We start from the raw sequence: 25,332 nt of genomic DNA, 5'->3' as shown, positions 1-25,332 counted from the left end.
TTATTTCAACGCAAAAATTAAGTAAGACCCAGAAAAGGGCCCCGAATTAGGGTAGGGGCTGGAAGTCTGGAATTACAACTGATCTGCAGACTATATAAATTGCTTATATATTGAAAACATTTATTCCACTTCTCCTGGAGAAAATGGTTTCTTTGGAAGGTGGACTGCGTGGCATTATAGCCTACTGAGGTCCCTCCCATCCCCCAAACCCCACCCTCTCCCAGGCTCCACCCTCAAATCTCCAGGTATTTCCAAACCCGGGGTTGGCAACCCTGCCCAGAACTAATTTCAGCCACACATCTCCTCAGCTGATCTCACAGCTGAGCAATGATGAATACAACTGAAGTCACTCCATATCTGTAATTAAATCAACCCAGAATATGGAAATGTATTAACTGAGTGGAAGGTCTGATTGTTATTGTATTTTATCACAATACTCTTCTGCAACCAACTCTAGTGGCCACGGTGGCTCAGAGGTTAAGACGCTGAGCTGCAGACCGGAAGGTCGGTAGTTCGGCAGTTTGAGACCCAAGTGCTGTGTGACAGAGTGAGCTCCCATCTCTGGCCCCAGCTCTTGCCAACCTAGCAGTTCAAAAGCAAGAAACTGCAAGTAGATAAATAGGTACTGCTTCCGTGGGAAGGTAACAGCGTTCCATGCGCCTTGGGGTTTAGTCATGCCGGCCACATGACCACAGAAACAGCGCTGGCTCTTCGGCTTGGAAACAGAGATGAGCACCGCACCCTAGAGTCGAATATGACTAGCTTTCGAGCAAGGGAAACCTTTACTTTTACCTTTAACCAACTCTAACAAATGAGGAAAGATGTTTAAAGGATATGAGGATTGGCTCTATAGTTATTTGTGGAATGTGCATGCATTATTTTCCTGGTTATTAATGACACAATTCTCCCTCCATCGCATCCATTCAATGTTGTAGAATTTTAATTCTTAAATATTTAATACAGCTAGACATATTTCTCCTATGTGTAATCACAACAACCAAGAATATTGTTTTCCCCCCTGAAGAAGGAAAAGCGGCAACCTGCTTCCACCTCACTTTCCTGAATTCCTCAACATTTTATGAAACTTTATTAATATTTTTAAATGCTTTGGAGGTTGCCCTCTTCTCTTCTCTGCTGCAATGTGCAGGGTTTTTTTAAAAATATCCTTTAGTTTGGTGATATTGCAAACTGTAGAACTGAAAGGGTTTTTTAAAAAACCAAATAAGAAAATATTATTCATCTTACACCATTCTATCAACCTGACCCAGTGTAAGGGTCTGTGTGTATTTTCTTACACAAACTGCATTGGTGCATTCTCTGAAACCCAGCGGACCATGCAATATGTCATAATGACACACCTTAATAGTTTCTGATGTTGGCACACTGGCATCAGGTTTCAAAACCTGGGAAGAGGAACAAGATATTATTATGCCATACTTTTTGGCTGCTGAAACTGTGGTATATTTTAGTGACTAGAACATTCAGCTGCACAAAGCAAGATCAGCTTCATATAAATTGTGTCTTAAGCCATACAAATTTAATATGAGCAGCTATTTGTAGCACAGCCTTGCAGGTATTACATACTGTTCTAAGATGACATGATCTCCACTGAACCCATTGCTCCTTGTATTTGGCATAGTTGCACATTTTCATTCCCAGACAGATTTATTTAACCTATTATAGTTTTTGTGACAATGGCAAATGGATGGATTCCCACAAAATAAAGAGCTTACTGGTGAAGAGTGGGTGATAACCAATTACGGGAACACTTTTATTCCCACATACATGCCAAGATCGTAGGCACCTTCTGTCTGAATTCACATTTTGAGATATTTTTCGATGTGTTGTGCAGTACTTGCTCAGATGTGGCAAAACATTCACATAACCAGACAAAAGCCCTCCAAGTAAACTGTGGCTTAATGAAACCATCCATATGCCTCAAGGCGTGTATGAATCTACCTTAAGAGCCAAAAATAACTATTCAATGCTATATTTTCAACAGGATGGCTTCCACTTTTGCTTCTTCCTCCTAGCAATCTGGGGGACTAACTGATACCAGTTAGCCACACCCTGCACCCAGTGAAGAAAGCTAAGCAGCCTACAGGATGCAGACACAGAGGTTTTAAGGCCACGGCCTGAAAGGAGAGTTCCTTGCTCTTTTGTTTTTTAACGTCCTGCCTGATGAAGAGTTCTGGCAAACTCGAAAGCTCACACAACTTCCTGTGTTATTTTTGTTGGTCTTAATAAAAGATATTATATGGCTTTTGCTATCATTTTGCCCAAAATTATGAGGTATTACAAAGACAGACTAACTATACCCACACAAACCCTACTGAAGCATTCAACCTGGATCAACAACATGATTTTTGTTCACTTCAGTGCCCTCAGTACGTAGAAACTGGTTGAGTTAGTATCAGGAAGCCACATGCAGCCTGGGAGGGGGGATTATTTCCCAAGCTTTACTAATTACTGAGAAATTCTCTTAATTCTGGATATGACTGTTAGCACTACTTATGTGGAACAATACAGGAGAGGAATACTTAAAAAGATATGCTTTTTTCCTATTAAATATTTTTAATTGAACTACCAAAGGAGATGGAGGTTGCAAAGCATTTGTATGCTTAAAGCTTTTCTACATGGAAAAGCCTGTGGAGTTGTAACAAAAGAGTAGTGACGGCATCCTGGTCTTAATACAAACAAGTGGCACAGCACTACAGCTACTAGGTTTCCTAGGCGAGTAATCTGGCCAGCATCAAGAACATAGAAAGAAGAACTGTGAGTGCTAACCCTATTCAAAGTTATGGAAAGTTACCACACCCATAAGGGATTTCCCAAAGGGATCCTAAGGAGGTCACAGGCACTGTCCTTGTCTTTACATTTAGTACACAAATGAAAGGAGACAATATTTATAAGTGGATCCATGTGTTATGAGGAGAGGGCATTTTCTCTATAGTGGCACATTTACTGCTCAAACCTTAAGAATCTATATGGTTAATTCTCTTGGAAATTTCCTGTCCGCACATAAATCCAGTACTGCACTATGTGGCTGTGGGCAAAGCACTCCAACCAACAGACAATGAAATGGAAGGTCTTTTGGTAACCAAAGCAACACTGGGAATCTTCAGCACTGATTAGAGATGTAAAATTTTCGGAAATTTTGAAGCTCGGAAAAAAACCTGTTTTTTTCCCGTTTTTTGGGGGGGAAACAGAAATTTTCGGAAAAATTGAAAAAAATGCTACATTAGCATTTCTTTTGTCTTTTCTAGTTTGAAAGTCATTCTGTTACTTTAGGAACATAAAATATGACTATGGACATTTTTACTTGGCATGAAATTATCACAACTCTCATATTAAAAATATAGTGTATCCAAACAATTATTACAGAATACCCACCCACATGCAAAAACAAAACTGAAACTTTTTTATTTTCTTCTGACAATCGCACCTCCTAAAGGAAGAAATGCATCTTGTTCTTGCATTGGAGAGTTCAGTTTGTAACCTAGGACTTGCTTGTCCTCAGTGCACAGAAATTACATCAATCTGATACCATATCTATATATATATCTATATATATATTTTAGAAATGATTTGGAAAATATTTGAACACCTGGTCTTAAAATATTTTATTCATCATGTTAAAATAAAACGTTCCATAATCAATTTCTTTTCTTTTCTTTTTTCAATTTTTCCAATTTTCTTTGGGGGGAAAAGGCTTCAGGGAAAAAAACGGGGGGGGGTCCCCCCGAATTTTCCCATTTTTTTTCCCGGGCCTTCACATCTCTAGCACTGATGTGCACATTCAGCTACAAAACCATGAACGGACTACAGTTTATGAACAATTGTGTCATGTCTCTCTTCTCCCAAGTGACAACTCTCCATCAGATAACCTTGTCTTTCAGCTTCACAAGAATCTCCAGGGAAAATATTTTATATTTGCCACAAAATGTGTATATTGGGGTGGGGTTGGGGAAGACTAAGTGCTCAGGTTTGCAGAATACAACCCACAATGAATAGTTGACTTTTAAAATGTATATAAACATTGTTTTAAAAAGCAGCTCTGTTAGGCAACTTACTAAGTATACGTCCAGCACAGAAGCATTATCATTCTCTGTCTCTACTGTGCTCTGCTCTGAAGTCAAGTAGATAGCACTATCTTCTAAGGTGAATGTTGAACTTGAAGGCAATCCTTTACTGGATATAAAAGGAACACACAAGGAGCATGAAAAGAAAATAAAGTACTGTGTTAGAATACTTATTAGAATACCCCAGCAATACATAATTCTCATTTAACTTTATGCAAAAAAACGGCCTTCACTAACTATGCACAATTCAATTTATTTGCAACTAGACATATTCATTCCTCTACAGCTGAAGCTCTCCTTTACTATCAAACATACATCTAGGGTCCTGCCCAATGCCCCCAAATACTGGCTACTTTTAGCAGAAAGACCAGAGTGCACAAAGGTCTGGGGAGCAGCTGGGAAGAGGATGCTAAAGGCAAACACAGAAGAAATCTGGTTGGTACTGAATGGTTAAAGTGGGTCTCAGTGTGTTTGGTTGAGCTGTCATGCACATTAGCTATTTGTGGAAGAATACAATAGGGCCTCGTGGAAGTCACTGTTTGCTTTGAACTACATGACTGCAGAGTACAGGATTCTACCTTCAACATAATTTTTCACTTTATATAATGTATCTTATTGCAATGTTGGGTCCTTCTGTATGGTTCAGTCTGCAATTAGGGAACATCCAGGGCTACAGTATGTGTTTCTTCAAACCTGGAGTAACTGCCAGGCTTGCAGAAAAATATATACAGGTTACTTCCCCTCCCCACAACAGTCTAGACAACAGGGACCAGTCAAGGGGAGTGGGGGAATGTGCAGCTAGGTGGACTGGGGAGGAAACTGCGTAAACAGGAAAGTGGGGGGAAGGGAAAGAAAACAGGCAGAGCAAGAGGAGAGGAAGCAGTGACCAGCATGTGTGTGTGTGTGGGAGGGGTTCCCTTCCCTAAAAGTTCTCATTGGCCATCCTCTAGTTAAATTAGAGGGGGGGGGAGAGGGAGTGTCATGTTTATGCTCTACTCATCTGATCCACTAAAAACTGTATCTTCTGAAATCTGCAGAGATTCTAGTGGCATCAAAACAAAGGCTACTATCAGGGACAAAAATGGGATGGGTGTAACTTGCGTATCTTTGTTATTTTTCAAGCAATATGTAATATATCACCCTCATCAAAAGCTTAAGGCAGCCTCATGCAATTTCTGCATTCTTTCAGCCTGTTTACATAACACACAGTATTTAAATACAATTTGTGATTATAGTTATTGGGGGAAACAGGAAAAGCTAAACCAGACACACCCACAGAATTGTCAGGCTTCACAGAGACTCATGTGTCATGGCTTTTCCTGTTTCGCTCATCATAAGCTATAAACAAAGATATTATTAATGCTGTGATTTTTTTCATGTGACATATATTGCCTGCCCATATGTCAAATACAGAAATTGAGGGGGGGACACACACAGAGAATGTTGATATTGAAAACCTGGTTGGTCTGTAAGAGATACTTAGGATGGAGAGTATTCACATCACAAAAAATATGTATACACAAGTCTGAATGAGGAAGAAAATACAACTACTGCAGCTTTGTACCAGGGAGACAAGCCATCTGCATGTATAGTCTCCACAGTTTCACACACACATAACAGTACAGGCTGGAGCAAGTTCTCTATTCATATCTCACACAGCAACATTTTGCTCCTGCTGGTATTCCCCCCCCCCCAGTGCTGAACTAAATGCAAGCAAGCACACAAACATTGTCTGATTGCCAGAAAAACACTAGAATGGCTTTTTAATGTGCAGAGAGAGAGAGAGAGAGATCATTTTAGACAGAACATAATAAATAGATGAAAGTAAACACAAGCCAGAAATTGTGCATAGTTTATGCCCAAGAGAGAGCATCAGAAAAAATTAAGAGGTTGTAACTTTGATCACAGCATTTATTATAATTTATGAACAATAATGCCAACTAACAAATGGATCCAACAACCCATTTCCGCTAAGTGAGGAGTCTTCCTCCACTAGAGCAAGTGTTCTCATTTTGTGAAAGGGATTCATCAGATCCAATTTCACAGGCTTCTTCACCTAACTAAGCAGTAACGCTTTCAGAGTCGCCTTACAAGTAGCAGACTCTAGCAGGAAATTAGGAGATGGCAACAAGTAAGACGTCATAAATTCAAGGAGAATTGGACAGCTGCAGCATCTACTCAAAGCTCTCTCCACAAACGTGAAAACCCATTTAATTCTAGAAGCTTGGATGATAGAAGTCAAGTCACATTCCAACATGATTTACCATGGGTTACAGTAATTTTTAACTGTAACTATTAAATCTATTTCACAAATATTTCTGATATAAATATCTAAAAGCTGCAAAACAACACTGAGAGGCCACCCTCCCTCACTGAAATCACTGCTTTCAATCAAAAAACAGAACTGAAGAATACTTGCCCAATACATTTCTCAGCATCTTTGCTAAACTACTGCCCCCAAGATACCTTGGAGAAAACTGGTAACTGTTAAACTATTATTTAAAAAACAACCAATGTTTGTAGTCAAAATATTTTTAGAGACAGTAGTTTCAATACTTGGCATTTATGGAATACAGACTGAATGATCAAATATTGAACATGTCTGGAGTTACAATGTGTACAAAAGACGAGCTCTTTTCCAGAATATTCTTTCAGGGCTGCTTCATATATGACATTTCTCTTAGAAATCACAACTATATATAGAAATGGGATAAACATCCAGAGGTCATTTCGGGGGGGAACGCGGGGGAACGCAGTTCCCCCGGGTGAGGTACGGGGGGCCGGGCACATGACGAAGCCCCGCCCCCCGCTTCCGGCCCTCATTCAGCCAGGAGGAGGCAGGAGAAGAGGGAGGGTAAGTTGCTTCCTCCCTGCCTCTCCCCACCCCTGCCTGCCTGGGGCCAGGGAGGGCCTTTGCGGGGCTTCCTTGCACTCCCGCCGGCCTTGCAGGTCCACCACTGGGCCCCTCATGGGGCTCGGCAGTGGAGCTGCAAGGCCGGCACCGGCGGCCGGGACTGTTGGGGGCGGGGTGTGTGGCCTTATGACACACTTCCGGTGATGTCAGGGGGTGTGGCATATGCTAATGAGTTATGCCAATGAGTTCCCCTAGCTCTTTTTCTACGAAATGACCCCTGTAAACATCAATTTTATCTCATGTATGTATATTTGGAAGCTGGCAAAATAGACAATCAAATGTCAGCATATAACAATGTACATTTTCCTGAAACCGTTATCTCTGTTCAGAAAAAATATTAGATGTAATGTTGAGAATTTAGCAAGGATGCACGAACATCTACCAGTCTTGGCCCGATTCTGTATGCATATTGTGATCACCTGACCTAAATACTAGAAACACCATTCAGCTGCATCTAAAAAGACTGAATGTGTTTGACTGCATAAAAAAGAGTATGCATGCATAATTACATACCACTTTGCCATAGCTGACTTCCCCCCATTGTTAAAATGCAATGTAAAAGGAAACAAAATTTGATTTTTTTTTAGTTGAGACTTACTACTTAGGTGTGTGTGTTCCTTATGGCAGTATCACTGAGTATCTAGCTTAAGATATCTATATTTGAGTTATCCAATTAATGTATGCATATTATTGCTAAGCTTGCATGTAGATGAGTTTTTATCAAGGTAAGTTCAGCTGGCAATCACATTTGAGTTTTCAGCATCCCTGGAATGTAATTAATACAATGCTAGATGTCCCTTCCCATTCCTACGAATATGCACCAAGTATTTAGAAGCTACCCCAATTCACTACCAAAATAATAACTCTAAACATCATTGTGATGGGCCTATCACCCTCTTAATCTCTCTCAGGTCACACGTATGGCCAGAACGTCACATTCACCACTCTTCTTGTCTCTTTTAAAAAATACAGAGAACCAACCATTTCACACCTCAGGTCCTCTCTCGCGGACATCCACAGACAGGGTAGTCCAGCCAGTCCCCTTTAATAACAAGCCCTCACTCACATAGTTATTGGGGCTGAGGCTCACACACTGTTCCATTTACACACTGCCATCATTTATTCATATCCTATTACACACACAGGCATGCATGCACACACACATGCAAGTTGGGACCCGCAACAAAATTTTGCGTAATGTGTTGTAGTTTTTTTAAAAAAACAACAACACATTTTTATTGCTTTTGCTATTCTACAAACCTATAGGGTCGGGGGAAGGGAAGAACCTAAAACTATGAGTAGCAAGGATCATTAATACATAAGTTCAAAACAATTGATATTTCCCTATTACTCAAATAGTAATACATGAGAGTTAATACTATGAAAATATAAAAGTATAAAGTGAGCAAACACAATCTTGCTTGGCTAAAGTGTGTGTTTCTTAGCTTTAAGATAACTAGTTTATAATAAACATCAGACTTCAGACTTTCAAAATTACTCTATTTTGCTTATTTCTTTCCTCTGTGCATCGTATTAAAATCTAACTTTTAAAGGTTTAGGAGCAGCAGCCCCTAACTCTACTTCCAAGTCAGAGGATTCTGCCGAGCTGTTCGCAGCATTGTCAGAACTTTCCCCCTTTTTATCTTCTACTTCTTTTGCATCTTTGTTGTCTTCCACTTTCTCAGATCCGTCACTCGCTTTTTGTTGTTGCTTCAGGAATATTTTCACTTTAGAAACAGAGTCAATCTTTTCTTTTTTCCCATTGTAGTTGAAGATAAGGACTTCCGGTAATATCCATCTGTATGGAGTGGTGTGATTTTGTAAAAGCAGGGGTGTCTCTGTATTGTCTCCTTCTTTTCCTGATCTCAAATGGAACGTCTTTTAAGACTTTTATTTGTTCTCCTTTGATTTTCAAGACAATTCCGTTTGTTGCCTTCAAAATTAATTCTCTCATTGACCTTTTTGAGAATTTCGCGTATACTTCCCTAGGTAGCTTTTTATACGTATATATAAATTCTGGATAAGTACGATATACCATATCCATATTGCTTTGTATCACTTCCACTGTTAAGCCTACCACGGGAGTGAGCTCTTCGCTTAAAATCTCTTTCAGGTTCTCTCCTTTCTGCTCCGGAATGTTTTGAAATCTCAGGACATACGCTGATTTTTCCATTTGAAGAAGTAGCAATTGTTGACTCTGAGATTTTTTCTTTTTCCACTACCTCCAGTCTTTCTTCAAAGTCTTTGGACTCAACGTCAACTACTTTCAGCTTCTTGGTTAACTTCTCTGTTTTTGCTGAAGTTTCTTCGAGCTCCTTTTGCAACGTATCAAACTTGTCATTGAGGTTGGTCACCTGGTCCAGTAGAGGGTGCAAAGCTGCAGCAATCAATTTAGGAAAGTCTATGATTACTTCCGGTTTAGTAACCGGAGACGAAGTGTTGGCAGTTCCTGTTGTAAGTTTCGATTTCACCGCCATTCTTTCTGCTCGCAGCATCATTGTTTATAGTTAGCGAAAAAATTTCAAGAGTCTCTGAAGGTCTGGTAACAAGCGCTTTCTTGCCAATCCACAGCATACTCAGTCAAAATCTGCTCCCTTCAAGCCGCCCTCTCAGTCCCCGCTTTTAATTCAGTTTTATTTCGGGATCGGGATTCCCCTCCCCCTTCCACTTGTTTGGGATTTGGGGGCGGCTTTATTCTCGGGATTTAGGCAGTTGCTCGCTAACTCGTGAGTTCACTCCCATTTTTACTTGCATTTGTTTAAGATGTAGAGAAGATCGTTTCATTCGGATCACTTGCACGCTCGGGCCGGTATGCACCTCTAGGTGCCACTGATGGCTCCGTGCTGCGAGGACCTATCGGGGCAAAAAGGAGCCTTGATACCCTGGCATCCACCTCAGGAGTGGCACCTCACATGCCCCAGGCTACAACCCCCCTGCAAGGGGTTGCGGGGGTCCAAGATCAACTAGGACCCCTCCCCATTGGCACATTTGTGGGCCGCTCATATCAGAGCAATGATAGAGTGCACCTGCCTGCAAGTTGCCAAAAACCAGAAGTCTTACGTAATGTGTTGTAGTTTGAATTGTGTGTTAATTTTACAGTGCCACCCTGCTTCACTATATGGAAAGGCTAACACATATGATAATGGATTACAGTGTTGGCTGTAAGGATCCATATGCATTGGTTTACCTAGTCTTGGATATATGGTGATACTTCTCCTTGTTGGTGGTTCGCAATCACTGGTGTCAAATACTGCAGCAATTTCTGCCACTTGTGAGTGATTGTAATGCCTTTGTCTCTTCATTTGGTTCATGGTAAAAACAGACTGAAATTTCTGCTGGTAGTCTTTCTTGTTCTTTTGCTGTATGCAATATTTCTTTCATATGTATATATGTTTTTGCACATGGGTTTGTTGTATTAACTTCGTTAAGTTGTGCATTAATTCTACATTAAGGTTCTTGCATTCTTATTTGATTTGCTTTAGCAACATCTATGACATATAGCTGGCCATATTCTGGCATTCTTTGATGATCTGGGTAAAGCTTTGTTATGCTATGGTAGACGGATCCCTGAATATGGAAGCAGTAGACTCCATGGCCCGGTGTATTATGTATTTGAGCTCCCTCAGAAACAAATGAAAGTGTGCTATTGTATTGAGGAATGTTTTCTAAAAAATACTGTGATAGAGGATGCTGCTCAGTTAAGAGTGTTTTAAGTAATGCTGGCCACTGTACTGACAGAATGGTTTCTTTTCCATTGTGGCAGTAACTGTTATAGTGATCTCAGTTATGAAATGCTTTGCAGAGCACTGGTGTCAGATATGTGTCATACCTCCTATATAATAAGTAATAATGTGTTCTGCATTTCCCATATGAAAAGGTATGCTGTGTTCTCCAGCTACACTGTTGACATGATATGTCAAAATGTCAATATCCATATTTTCCATATTTTCTTGTTTCTGTTGGCTGTGTATGAACACATTTTTTCAGCATGTTTAGTACTGATGAGGGATTGTTGTTTCTGACAAAAAAGGCAGAGATTCTTTCCAATTGTTCTGAGGGGTGCCCTCTTAAGGGAGAAGGCAGCTCTGTGACAGCCTTTTAGGAAGGGAAAGGAGTGACATTGGAGCCCACTTTCCCCTTCTTCCCTTTGTTTCCCCCCTTTTTCTTTATTGAACACTGGAATAAGAGCTGTCTAGCCAGCAATTGAAGTTGGCTTCAAAGAGGAGTTTGCCTGGGAATTGCAATCACTTTGTTTATGTGAGGTGAGATTTCAAAGATTGCCTTACTGTGAGGTGCTACAGGTATCCTGCACCACTCTCCTTCTAAGTGCCCTTGCCAAAAACAGTTGTTTAGCTGGCCCCTGGTTTATCAATGGGTCAGCCTGAGGCATCTTTGCCTGTTCAGTCTTTCAACTTGCCATGGAGAATTGTGTGGTTGCAGGGCTCCAGTCTTCTTCAGCCTGACATGAGTCCACATTCACCCACAGCACCTAAGTTGTCTTTAGCAGTTTACTTGTCTGTCAGGGTTGCTAAGGAATGTTTTAAAAGGTGGTGTGCACAAACTGACATGGGTTGGAAGAAATCCCGCTTCCTCTCCACTTGCCCCCTCCCTCTCAGTCACTGTGCCCACCCATTAATGATACACCAGCTGTCCGTTTATAACTTTCCTCTGGCTTCTAGTCAGTCACAAGAGAGAAGCAGTGGGAAGAGGCAGTGCCCAAGCTGGTGGGGGAATAAGCAGTTAGAAGCTGGAGAGAATGGTTTTAAAGGACAGTATAGTCCACAGGTACAGAGATTGAAGTGAAAACAATCCTTCTCTCCTGCTTGCAAGGCTTCACAGTTGCAGGCTCAGATGCCATTTAAAACTTCTCCCCACTATGTAGCCACTAGGTATGGATAGGGACTCTGGGGCAAGTGATGCTCTGTCATCTTGGTGCTTTGGGGGGTCAACAGTGGGATGGCTTCTGGTGTCCTGGCCCCACTGGTGGACCTCCTGATGGCACTGGTGTTTCTGGCCACTGTGTGATACAGAGTGTTGGACTGGATGGGCCTTTGGCCTGATCCAACATTGGCATCTCTTATGTTCTTAGCCATTCATACTGCAGGAAAAACAGCTTTGGAGATGGACGAGTGGCAGCAAGGAATCCTCCCCAATTCCAGCTCTATTTCTGCTGCTGCTTCCTCCCCTCTTCCCGCACCCATTATTTCTCTCTGTGTGTCTCTCTCTGTCTCTCTCAGCCAGTCAGCCTTTCTCAAGCTAGTGGAGGGGGAGAAGCAGTTAGAAGCCTCCCCGAAAGTTTTAAGAGGACAGTGGAGCCCGCAGCAAAAGAGGTAGGGGTGAGAAGCTCAGATGTCCTTTTAAAACATCCCCCTGCTATTTAGCCATTGATACCACAGGAGAAATCCTCCCCAATCCCAGCTCCAGTTCTGCTTTTGCTTCCTCCTCTCTTCCCCCACTCATTATCTCTCTCTGTCTCTGTCTGTCAGCCAGTCTCTCTCTCACTTTCATAGACTCATAGAATCACAGAGTTGGAAGGGACCTCCAGGGTCATCTAGTCCAACCCCTGCACAATGCAGGAAATTCCCCCCCCACACCCCCAGTGACCCATTCCATGCCCAGAAGATTAGAAAAAACTTCAATGCGGCGGGACCTGGAGTAGATCCCTGTGGTGGCCATTTCAAAAGGTATTGGGGGGGATTCAACCCTCCCCAAGTTTGTTTGTTTTTTACTTTTTGGATTTTTCTGCAGTCCCACAGTGTCCCCTGAGTCTATAGAAAAACCTGTTGGGGGAGACTGTGCCCCCTGTTTGCAGAAATAAGTATCCACAGGCAGAGGGGACTGTTGAGAATTAGATATATAAAATTGTGTATGCGTGTGTGCTTCTTTCCCTTAGACATGCAGCTTTGGGTTAAGCAAAACAAGAAGTTAACTTTTATTTATGGTATTAAGGAAACACTGAGGAAAGTCAGGCATAAGCAACAAAGTTTTGCATCCATTGAACTTCTGAACTGAGGTCCTATTCCTGCAACTGGGATCCTTTAGTTACAAACTGACTATTTTCAGCCTGCTCTAAACAGCTCTTCTGCACAGTTCCAGCCAGACACCCTACCCCCCCCCTCAAATCCCAAGCTGCTGTTCTTAACTCCTGTTTTTCAATTCCCTCTCTTGACATTCCATCAGCTCTCACTGGTTGCTCTTAGGGAGAAGCGGAACCTAACCTGTCTGTCACAATCATATTCTTCAAAGTTCCAGCAATATGCCACCTATGTTTTCCCTTGCCCTACTACAACGTATTGTTTACTGAATGTTAACATAACTTTATACACATGACATTTTTCAGCTGCAGAAAGAACTGATACTGAAATGAATTTCCCCTCTGTCATTTGAATGTAACACTGTAATGCAAATGAGGCATCTCTGCCAGTTACTGGTTTGCAAAGCTCTACAGTTGTTATTAGAAAAACAATAACTGGGATAGCCTTTTTAACACATGTTCTGGCTTCCAAATGAAACTGACTGACATTCATGATTCTTTTATTATAGCAACCCTACATTAAAACAAACTTGTTGTTGCAATTATCAGTAATTAGTGTAGACAGTTGTTATTGTATCTGTCATGATGATTGTTCTAAAGAGCAAACTAGTTCCAGAAGGGCATCTGCATATTACCCCCCCCCTTCTTGGAAATCTATTTTAATGTGTAGTTTGTAAGCTCCCTTACAATATTTATATTTACATGGTTTAATGAAAGGTAAAAATCTTGTTCCCTATCTTACATTCTATAGAAGAAAACAGTTTGTGATCTACTATGCAGGATATTGTAAACATATATGGAGGGGGTGGGAATTCAAAATAGCATTTCTAGAACCTAAACAGTGCTTAACAAGTGAATGATGAAATGTTAATATTTAATCTGGACTTCAGCTGGGATTCACTACAGTTAGGAAGGGCTTTTTGTCTATCAAATAATTGCATTTCTTGCTTTCATGGGCATCAGAGATTTTCCCAGCTGAGCTCAAGATGCTGTGAGCTGCAGAAGAATAAGGAAGATCACCTAGGAGAATCTTGATACCACATGGTCCAGCTAATCAGGATTAAGAAAACAATTTCTTAATACTCAGAATGGCCAGCAACCCTGTGTTTTTCCCCTCTGAATCCGACCTGTGGCTTGGCACAAACTCAAGGGAACTAACCTTTCCTTTGACGTGGAACACCACACCTTTGCTTGCTTTGTGAGCCATCCCATAACCTGGATAATTAAGATTGTTATTTACCTACCTAACACCTACTTCTAGGCACTTTACATAATTAAGGAGAGCTGAAAAGCTTACAGCTTAAAAGACAAGAGGCACGAAGTCAAGGAAAACGGGTGCAATAGAAAGTAAATGATTGGATTACGCAGTCATTTGTAAAGGAAGGTTAGGAGAAGAATGAGCATGGGAGAATGAATTCTGTGATTCATACCTATGGATGGCAGAATCTAGTTCAACTGTCTCATCCTATCAGGAATCCACAATCTTCCAAGCAAAGGCTTGGATCCAGTGATGAACAAGCAGAAAGACAAATGGCCTTCGTGCTGTTGTGCTGGCACAGGGTTTTGTGTTTTTCCCCACTGCAGATTATAGTAGTCAGAACTTGGTTGCCCAAGATCTGGCACAAGCAGAAACACAAGTGGGGATACATCCAGGTGGTCAGCCATGTTGGTCTAAAGCAGTGGAACAAATTTAGAGTCCAGTGGCACCTTTAAGACCAACAAAAGTGTATTCAAGGTATGAGCTTTCGTGTGCAAGGCACACTTTTTCAAATCTGTGCACACAAAAGCTCATACCTTGAATAAACTTTTGTTGGTCTTAAAGGTGCCACTGGACTCTAAATTTGTTCAACTGGGGATATTTATTTTATTTTATTTATTTATTATTTTAATGTATAGCCCGCCCTCCCCGCAAGCGGGCGCAAGACGGCTCACAAATGGGGCGTAAGCCAATACATAAAAACAGATTAAAATCGCATAAAACAATCAATACAATATTACAACATTATAAGTGCTCTAGATGTTTCGGAACAGTAAGTCTGCAGCTACTGTGGTCTTTTTGTTGCATTTCCACATGTGCAATAGCTCTCGCACAAGCGGAGATTTTGTACTAGGTCCAGTTTGTTGTTTTGATCATTTCCACAAAATTTGAGACTAAATTTCACATACTATTTCACAGAACATAAATTATTTTATATTAATATTGCAAGTTTCCTAATAATGTTTGTCATAGTTCTGGGTCCACAGAAAACAGCAAAAGTGAACTCCTGAAATTTGGCTTCCTTCACATTCATGACTTAGGCATAAGCTGTCAGGGCTATAGCAGTTTTTGAAAGCAGCATTCCATCACTTTGCAGAAGTCTCCATTCCAGGGTATTCTACACAGTAGCTGTTTGTGTGAAGATATCCAGAGACAAGAACACATTCTGTTATCCTGTATCAAAGATATTTTCTACTGGAAAAGTAATTTAGGCCACGGCCACACGCGTCGAAAAACGTGTGGGGGGGGGGGGCGGGGCTATTTGTGCCATCGCATTCTGATCCGCCATTATGCAATCAGATGCAACGGCAGCACACTGGAGTTTCGTCCTTCGGTGCACGCTGCAAAGAGGATGGCCGGAGGGAATAGGCGCGCGCCGGCGTGATCACACTGAATGAGTTTGTCTGTAGCCCATGGCAAACCATTTGCTAGATCTTTGCAGGTACTTTTTAACTGTGCATCTTCGGCGGCACGCCACGGGTTGGCCATGGGTGCGCTACACTTTCCAGATGTTGCGGTGTGATCGTGCCCCGAAAATCCGCCCAGTATTCGTGCTTTTTGTGCAGCAAATTCTCCGTGTGACCGGGGCTATAGCTTGTTTTATTTTGGACAGTGATATTTTGTTTAGATTATCAGATGCCACACAAAAGTTTTAATGTAAACTACTGAAAGCTGCCACTTAAATCAGCTTATCTTAAAACATAGCTACTCAAAACCTAAATAGTGCTTAAGACTAGCTTCTACGTTACTCAAGAGGAGGCTGACATATAACTTAAACACACTTCAATTACTCCCCCCTGGCTGGAACAGATAAAGAATGGCTTGAAAAAGCAATTAGTTCAGGAGAAATTATTGAGGCTTTCAAAATTTCAAACAAAACACCTGGCAAAGCACTTCACAAAAACAGAAGGATCTTGAGCACACTGTATTTCTCCTTATGAAGGAAGCACAGTACACAAAAACACTCTTTAATGACATCTTCCTCCTTCCCCCTCAGTCTTTTTTCCACTCTATAAATACAGCTCTATTAGTAAGTCAGTGGAAGGGTGTATAAACGCTATGTAGCCCTAAGCTGCTCTAAAATAGAAACTTTATTAACAATACTACCAAATATCTTAAAGACCAAGCAAGAATGATAATAAATTTTAAATTTAACATTCCAACATAAACATACAACAAAGATGTTTTCATTCTTGTTATTAGGTCCATGATATTATATGAAATTGTCCTTTTTGTGAAATGGTATATTGACTGATACAACCGACACATGAGTTTTGCTGTTGTACAATTCATTGTTTATATTATACTAGCATACAGGGTTTTTTTGTAGACAAAGCCCAGCGTGAACTCATTAGCCTAATAGGCCACAGCCAACAGAAAGAAATCATTAGCATATTAGGCCACACCCATGACAGTGCAGCGCATTAGCATATTAGGCCACACCCCGTGCCTTCCCTTGGCTTGTCCGCGCAAGCAGCCCCTTGGACAGGCTGGGGAAGGCCCGGGGAGGCATTTAAATGCCTCCCCGATCCTTCCAGGGCCCCCCCTGGCCCACCCACCTTGGAGTCGCTGGGGGGGGGGTGTCGCTCCACAGGCCTTCCCTCTGGAGTCACACAGGCAGAGGTTTTGTCTATACTGGCCATGGCCAACTCTGAAGCCAGCCGGAACTCTGTTCCTGTGCGTTCCTGCCCAAAAACAGCCCTGCTAGCATACATACATTCATAGTTTTATTAATGTTTCTGTTCATCAGGCTTGATAAAGATCTCAAACCAAGGTCACATCCGGAATCCTTGTCTGATAATGTGATGACAGATGTATATAATTGATTCCATGGCTGCATATAGAGCCCGGAGCCGCATTACTTGTGAAATGTTTACATCGCTCCTGCAACTGTTTATGCATTGCTTCATACTACATGGCTCTTTTTTGCGGGCAGTTCAAAGTGATGAGCCGGGTTTCATCCACAATCCTTTGTTGTATGTCTATGTTGGAATGTTGATTGTAAAATTTATCTTACAATCCTTTGTTGTATGTCTATGTTGGAATGTTGATTGTAAAATTTATTGTTCTCATTCTTGCTTGGTCTTTAAGGTATTTGGTAATATTGTTAGTAAAGTTTCTATTTTAGAGCAGCTTAGGGTTACATAGCGTTTATACTCCCTTCCACTGATTTGGCTGCGTTCCCGGTCTTTCCATACTATTAGATAAATCAGCACAGGAATCCCTAAAGCAGCCACTGTTGAGCCGTGGGAGAGAGAATTTTAATCTAGGAACAGTACACACCAATCTAGTATCTTGTCTTGAAAAGAAACATTAGGTAATTAAATGTTCATTATAAAATAGACCAAAATGTACACACAGCAATAGTCTCGCTCTTCTCTGGATCCTGAGATCTTATCCGGTGAGGTGCTATGTGCTGTTCCTACTCTCTCTGCTAAGTCCAATAGGTCACCTCAAAGGGGAAATGGAAGGTCCCTATCAATTCTGGATGGGATACTGAAAATCTCCAGTGCCCTGGAACACTGGGGACTGGATCTGTAATTAATTTTTTTTTGTTCTGGAATAATAACAAAATAAGAAAAGAGCAAGGCAGGGGGAGTATGTCCTTCCCATCTCTACTGTATACAAATTGAGTATTTTGATTACCTGTTAGAATAAAGCCTAGTTCCATCATGTTGGTAACTGTCATCTACATACAGGGAAGAAGAAGATATTGTGGTTGCTAAAGAAGCTGCTTCAAACAGAGATGGGGTGCTTGGCACTAAGTCTGGCCGATGTCGCGAGGCTAACACTGTACAGTAAAGAAAAGAAAAGACCTCTTTAGATCATTTTTGCACATGTTTCATATTAAACATGAATTACACACGTTTATAGGAAAAGGTTAGATGGTTACTTATTTACCAGTGGTGAAGACACATATGGAAACCAGTTGACGAAAGTTGACTTTCAAAGCCAAGTACCAATTAACTGACTTCACTACTTTATCTACTGGAGGTTCTTCTCACGACTCACCCAAGACTGGATGTTTTGGGCCCACATTGTGGAGAAAGCAGGGTACAAATGAAGTAAATAATAAATATAGCTGAAGATGAAAGGGCAAATAAAGGATAGACTGGTAGGTGGGTGAGGAGAGAAGGAAGCAAGGAAAGGGGGTTGCTAGAAGGGGGGGAAGAGGAAACTGTGTGAGGAAGGGGACAGAGGAGAAAACGAAGTGCCTCCAGCAAGTCCTGGCTGGTTCCCCCACCATGCAACTGGGTCTTGAGGCTAGCACCATACAATCCAGCCATTGTCTTCCTGGATAGAAGCTACCAGGGGAAAGGAAGGGGGAAACCCTGAAGACAAGCAGATAAAAGTAGGCTGGCTGGTGAGTAGGAGGGAGGGAAGGAAGCAGGAAAAGAGGAGAGGCTATGGTGGCTTACAGAGAAGAGAAAGAGGCAACATTGGCAAAGAGAGAAATAAGATGGCCCTCGCAAGTCCTTGCAGATCCCCAACTTGTCAATATATCTCAACATGGCCCCAGAGATTGGTGCCATGGACAGATGATAGATATTTTTATGAATGTAAGAAAAGCACTAGATTTGCAAATAAAATCTAAAAAAATACATTGGGAGGTTAAAAAAATCCCCAGAATGACTAAAGCAGTGCCTGTAGCTAGGCAATCACAACAGTATTGCCAGCCTTCAAGCCTTGGTTTCTGTCAGTAAAAACAGGGGGAGGAGACGGACCCTTTTCAGGGCTGTTTTGGCCTTTGAGGGAAGGCTCATAGGAACCAAGCCCACCAGCATCCACCAGGCTACTTGCCACTACATGACTTGCATGACTTACTCAGACCTGGTTGCTTATTACTGCTCAACAGCAGCCACCCCATGGTGTAGAGGTTAGAGTTTCAGAGCAGGATCTAGGAGACATCAAATAGTAATCCAGATTGCTCAGCAAAGTGATGACTGTGAACATGGAAACCAATAATGGGTGGGGGCAACCACTGGGCAGTGGGAAGAACAGTTCACAATTCTAGGTCAGTTACAATCAAAAGCAGTGACCAGAGAGGCAAATGCCTGTTTTATGGCCCAATGACTGTTCAACTATTTGACAAGGCCTATGTGTCCTGACATTTAACAGGAAAATATAATTGGGTAAGTATGCATCATAAATTATTCCCAAAACAAAAAGAGACTCACCAGGACGCAAACAATTTATATGACGGATTCTTGTATTTTCCCAGGCAACCTAGAATCACTTGCCATTGTTCTCATAGAACAGCTTTAAGGTGGTTATCTTTCCTTTCTTTTTCATCTCTTTTTAAACCCCACTACTTTGTATTTAGGAGGACTACAGCTAGCTTTGGAAAAACTTTGGATTCATTCACAGGGACTGAGCCACTATTGAAGCATTACCTTCTTCATCAAGACTAGAATAGCTCTGTCCTTCTGTAAGCAAGTCATGCTTTTCATCTTTCCAATCCTGGCTAACTGCAGACACAAATTCTTGCGATGTTGCTTTTAGAGCAGCAATGGAATTGCATCGTTTCTTGGACGGAGAGGATTTTAAAGCTGTGTTGAAAACAGAAAATTAAACCTTCTTCTTAAAGCCAAAGAATTGTGTATTTTTCTACAAGCTCATTTACAATCTTTTAAAAATTCAATTTCACATTTCTGTTGGCTCTCTTTCAATTATTAAAGCAAACTAATAGTGTTATTTCTCCTCAGCATTATGCAAGAATGTTAACTGACTTCTGACTTTTTTAGAGTATAAACCAACATAAATCTAAAAAATATTAACTTTTATCAATAGCATAAGAAAACTTCAATCTAATTTTTTTAGCAGCAAGCAGCTATTAAGAACCTAAATATCTGAGTTATACCACATAATCTTTTATGGTTATATAAGCATAAATCCTCTTGCAAAATAAAATTACAAAGAAAAACTATTGGATTCAAAACATAATCCCAAATAAACAAAGTATAGATGGTCATTCTTGATGCCACTCTTTAAAGCTATTGTTAACAGCTTCCACAGATTTTTGCTTTGAAACCCAGAACCTGCACAATTTATATTAAAGATATGAATATCTGTGCCTCTATAAATCCACATTAATTGAAAAAGCACTGCAATTGAACCTGAGCACTACAGAAAATGGGAAACCTCTGTGAGCTTCTCATATCTTCATCAACCTCTCCCCTCAACTGGATTAAGCTTAATTCTTGTAGATAGCCACTGCTCAGGTTGGGTGGATGCAGCTGAGAATAAAATACAACTGCTCAGCTTCTCCCCTTAGCAACATGCCTTCTTGGGTTCTTGGGAGCTAAATAAACAAATAACGAATCTGGGACACAGGTCTTCAAGCCTATAGCGCTCGGGCACATCTCTATCCAGCGGTAGGGAATCATAGCCAAAAAACTTTGTGCTGGCGAACTATCTTAAACTTTAGAATTCCCAAATACTGCAGAACTTTCACCCTAGCCCATTTTAGCTGCCTTTCCTCAGCACTACTGGAAGGGAGATACTTACATATTCCCTACCCTCAGCATCTGTGTTCTTGCCAACTGAACACAGTTGAAACAGTAGAACATGCGTTATTATATTGTTTATTTTATAAGCACATCCGTTCCACTTATCTTATTCCTATTCTATCTGAATGCCCAGGAGGATGTGGAAAATTCTACACAAATCTCCTCCTTGCAGACCGCTCCAATGAGACCACCTCTAAAGTGGCCAAATTCTGTGCTGAGACTCTCACCATAAGAAAACAGATATTTCAAACTTTTAAATAACTTTTATGTATAATTAATTATAGCACAATAAACTTATACCTTTTAAATAACTTTTATGTATAATTAATGCTACCACAATAAACTTATACATTTAAATCTCTTTATATTAATTTTACATTTATATGTAAACTGTGCTTTTTGTTGACTGATCTACTGATTGTAATAAATGTTGTTTGATTGACTGATTGAACTACGTTAAGCAATGCAAGCCCTGAACTGGTGTTTCTTTTCCAAGCAGAGGGGGAACTCTGAATAAGTACATGAGAAGTATGGACAGCCTACAACAACCAGGCATACTGACTGGCATTTGTACTGGGTGAGGAAAGACAGGAGACAACTTACAGGGAATGCTTTGGAGTATGTATGCTGTGCCTACTTGGGAAATAATCACACATGACAGGAAGTTACTAACAGTGTTCCCTCTAAGCTCACAGTTTTTTATCCTCTGGCTCACACATTTTTATGTTAGCTCAGGAAGGATGGCTCCAGAGCAAACTAATTTATGCAGCAGCCAAATCATTCGCTCACAGCTTTAATGCCAGAAGCTCACAAAATAGAATTTTTACTTGCAAGACTCCGCAGCTTAGAGGGAGCATTGGTTACTAACTGCTGCACTAGCAGAATCTCAGAAACAGCACATTATAGAAGCATTGCTCAGGTGTAGTGGTGGTAGTATGGAGCCAGAAATACCAGCGCAAACATTAGGGTCCAGATATAAGGGCTGGTCTGCACATTACTGTGAACACAGAGAGATTGCTTCAAAACAGAACAGCTTCTATAAGATGACCTACCCTATTACTGAAGTAACACTTAAACCAGATGTCTTAGGACATGGGCTCAGAGGATACAGCTTCAGCCTTTAAAATAAACCTGCCGCCACCAAAAACCTCCTTCACCCCAGTTGAGGAGGAGAGGGAGATTACTTCATCATCGGCTACCTGAGCCCTAGGTTGTAATTATAACTGGTGATTAGTGTCACCGTGGTGCTTGGTTCAGCTGTGGATGCCAACATTGCTGGTTCAGAGCTAGATATTATCCTCACACTGGAGTCTTTTCAGGCCAAGTGTCGACTTCAGTCCCTCAACCAGCCTTCAGAAGGAGTGGTGTGATTCCTCTCAGATCCTTTTCACATTCCTCCTTGGCCTCTGTGCAGCAAGAACAGTACACTTTGGCACTGACTACTTTGCTTGAGAGCCTTCCTGTCTCCTTTAGCTTTTTTACCTTCTGCTGTTCCTGGTGACAGTTACCTCAGGTGTAGGTATAGCCACATCCTGAATGTCTGATCACTGCAGAATGATGCCTGAATGCACAGGTGGTTGGGACTGTTTCCTGGCATAAGTATCCTTGTCCTAACTCCTCATCACGTTGACCATCCACTGACAATGCTCAAAGATTTGAAAGTGAAATCATCACACTGAAACTACTTCCAAGTGGTCTCCCTTGGAAAAAGACAACGTGTTGCCTGCCCCTAAGTTAAGTAATGATGAGATGGTACCTACCCTGATTTTTTTTGAATACCCTGGAACTCATAAACTTTAAAAACCTGTCAGCATAAAAACTTGGTCTGTGGACTGAAACTGTGTCCTACAAAACAAAACAAGAATTTAAGATTAAGGCAGAAATAAAGGGGAAAGAATTAAACAACAACAGAATACATATACCATTTATGACAAATAGGGTTCTAAATTAAATTATGAATCTTCAATAAATCATGGAAATAAATTTGCACCTCACTACCCACATTAATCTACTGTTGAATTATCATTGGCAAAATACACTACATATCTGCAATTAATTAGGTTTCCTAATATTTATAAAATACTGAGATTCATTTTTAAGTCACCAAGAAAAGTTAGATTCCCCCTGCTGTTTAAACACCAAGATAATATTTACTAAAGTGTTTCCCCATGTTTTCACTGACAGATCCATAACATACAGAAATTCCAAAGACAGTTGCCTGAATGACTGGCCAGCTCTTGTACATATGCTATTCTGCTGAGGCCTGAGGAAAAAAGTGTCTCTATTGGATGAATTACCAACACTGTCCAATTTGAGAGGGATCAGGATTTTGCCTGATAAGTATATTTGTTACATTATAAGACATTATAGCTAAGATGCATTACATATATCCTCTTTCTGACCCTTGCCTTTCTCTCTCATTCTCTCCCAAGTTATCTCCTCCACTTTTGAAATGTATACTCTGTATGTGTGTATTCAGTAGTGTCATATACATAACTAAATGCATAATGAGAATGAGATCCAATAACTTAAATATCATAATGATACACACATTATAAATACAGAAACAGGTTTTCAAAAGAACACAAGCAAGAATTAATGAAAATCAAAAATGCATCTGACCTAAATATGGCTTACCCCATCATAAACAAGTGCCTTCCAGGAATGTTCCAGCTTCTTTATCAACCTAACAATATAACAACAAAAGTTAGTTTGGTGAAGTATGCTCCATCTTACAACCACTGTATTTTAATTTTGTGTCTGAGCCAACAGCAAAACAACAGTGTTCTACATTACCTGTAAGACTGCAGGATATCAATAATGCCCATGAATAGCAGCAGTTTTTCTCCTTTGTGGCTTTTAGCAGGTATGCCTCCCATTCTGATGGTAGTAACAAAATAATTTTGAGACGTTGTATGTTAAAAATCACCACTGACTCAATTAAAATAAGAACCTATGCTGCTTAGATTTAAGAGTAGAATGCCACAAGCCAAGAACAACATGACTTGTGCAACAAAAGGGACTAAGCATACTCATTTTTTCTTTTACGATATTTTCAACGAGTTTTAATTTGGATAGCTGAAACAGACTCAGTGCACCCGTGACACACAATTAACCTTATTTGTTATTCATCATTGTCGTCCAAGTATTTGTAATACTGATAATACCAGGACTTTAAGATTGCATTCTGGATTATCAGTCCTTTTTTTGAATTTTCTAGTCTACAGGAAAACAGTCTAATGCTTTCTCAGAATTATTTTAATGTAATGTATCCTTGCATTATTCATAAACTGAAAGGCAGCTGGGCCTATTTTGGATGCAAGAGTCAGGTTGAAAAAGTTTAGCTTTCTTTCCCCCAAGAGTAGATTTTCAGAAACTTACGTGTTTGTACTTTCTGTGATGACACAATCTCCAGTTTTTCCTGGACCCTGTATGGATTCCATAGCAGTAGAATAAAGAACTCTCTGACCTCCTGGACGTTTAGAATCAGATGTGTTCTGAGAACTCTCACCTTCTCTCTCTTTTGCGGCATTGTCTAATATGTGGATTCCAAGCAGCAAGCTATAATCCATTATTTTAAAGCTTTCCAGCACCTATTAATAAATATTTTTTTAAAATTGAAACTAGTTATACTACAGGTATATAAAAAGAGAGAGCAACAAATGTATTCAAGTGAAGTGTATTGGCACACAGTCAATAAAAAATCTGAACCATAGGAAACCCTATATTAAAATATCTAACATAAAATCCAAATAAAAAGTACTGTATTTCTAGCTATAAAATTGTGCGAAAACATAAGTGCAAAATAAATGAGACATGAACTTTGACATGAAAGCAGTACTAGCATTATGGAATGCAAAGATGGAGGCATTTCATAAGATGGTATTTCATTTCAAAGATGGTATGCATTTCATAAAACCTCAATAAAGACTAATATAAGCAATTGTCAAGTTTATTTATTATGAGATGTGTTCAAATTGATTATTTGTTAAGTATGATAATTAACATAATCATCAAGCAGCAACTTTCACCACCAGTGTGAATTCTTCCACTTCATTTGTTAATAAATGTTGAGACAGTGGTTCCTAATGGTTCTTTGTGTATGTGTGTGTATGTGTGTGTACGCACGCTTGTGAGCCTGGAAGTCATGGTGACTTCTGGTGATCCCTAGTGGGGCTTGGATGTTTCAGCGAGGTGGCTTTGATATTACCTGCCTCTGTGTCCCAGCCCTGGTATTCCTTGGAGGTCGCCCTTCCAAGTACTTGCCAGGATTGGCCCTGCTTAGCTTCCAAGATCTAACAAGATCAGGCTTGCCTGGGCTATCCAGGTCAGGGCCTAATGCAGGGCTCTTGAGGTTACTAAAACATAGACTCGAAAGCCACAATCAGCCATAAGTAAAGGTTTCCCTTGCTCGAAAGCTAGTCAAATCCGACTCTAGGGGGCAGTGTTCATCTCCGTTTCCAAGCCGAAGACCCAGCGCTGTCCAAAGACATCTCTGTGGTCATGTGGCCAGCATGACTAAACGCCGAGGTGCA

At 40.7% G+C, this 25,332-nt stretch overlaps 1 protein-coding gene across 1 annotated transcript in view; it reads right to left on the bottom strand.

Annotated features, from left to right (window-relative positions):
- PIP5K1B (phosphatidylinositol-4-phosphate 5-kinase, type I, beta) overlaps positions 1-25,332 on the bottom strand; it is a 71,070-nt gene that overhangs the window by 3,368 nt on the left and 42,370 nt on the right. Inside the window, exons 7-14 of the mRNA XM_015405847.1 lie at positions 24,179-24,390; positions 23,594-23,677; positions 23,435-23,483; positions 22,558-22,642; positions 19,682-19,837; positions 17,934-18,078; positions 4,074-4,191; positions 1,296-1,403 (exon numbers count right to left, since the gene is read on the bottom strand). Coding sequence (XP_015261333.1) covers positions 1,296-1,403; positions 4,074-4,191; positions 17,934-18,078; positions 19,682-19,837; positions 22,558-22,642; positions 23,435-23,483; positions 23,594-23,677; positions 24,179-24,390 — 957 coding nt within the window. The remainder of the gene's footprint in view (positions 1-1,295; positions 1,404-4,073; positions 4,192-17,933; positions 18,079-19,681; positions 19,838-22,557; positions 22,643-23,434; positions 23,484-23,593; positions 23,678-24,178; positions 24,391-25,332) is intronic.

This window comes from Gekko japonicus, unplaced genomic scaffold (assembly GCF_001447785.1).
Source record: "Gekko japonicus isolate JY-2015 unplaced genomic scaffold, Gekko_japonicus_V1.1 scaffold1507, whole genome shotgun sequence".
NCBI classification, from domain to species: Eukaryota; Metazoa; Chordata; class Lepidosauria; order Squamata; family Gekkonidae; genus Gekko; species Gekko japonicus.
This window is presented reverse-complemented; position numbering and strand designations above follow the sequence as displayed.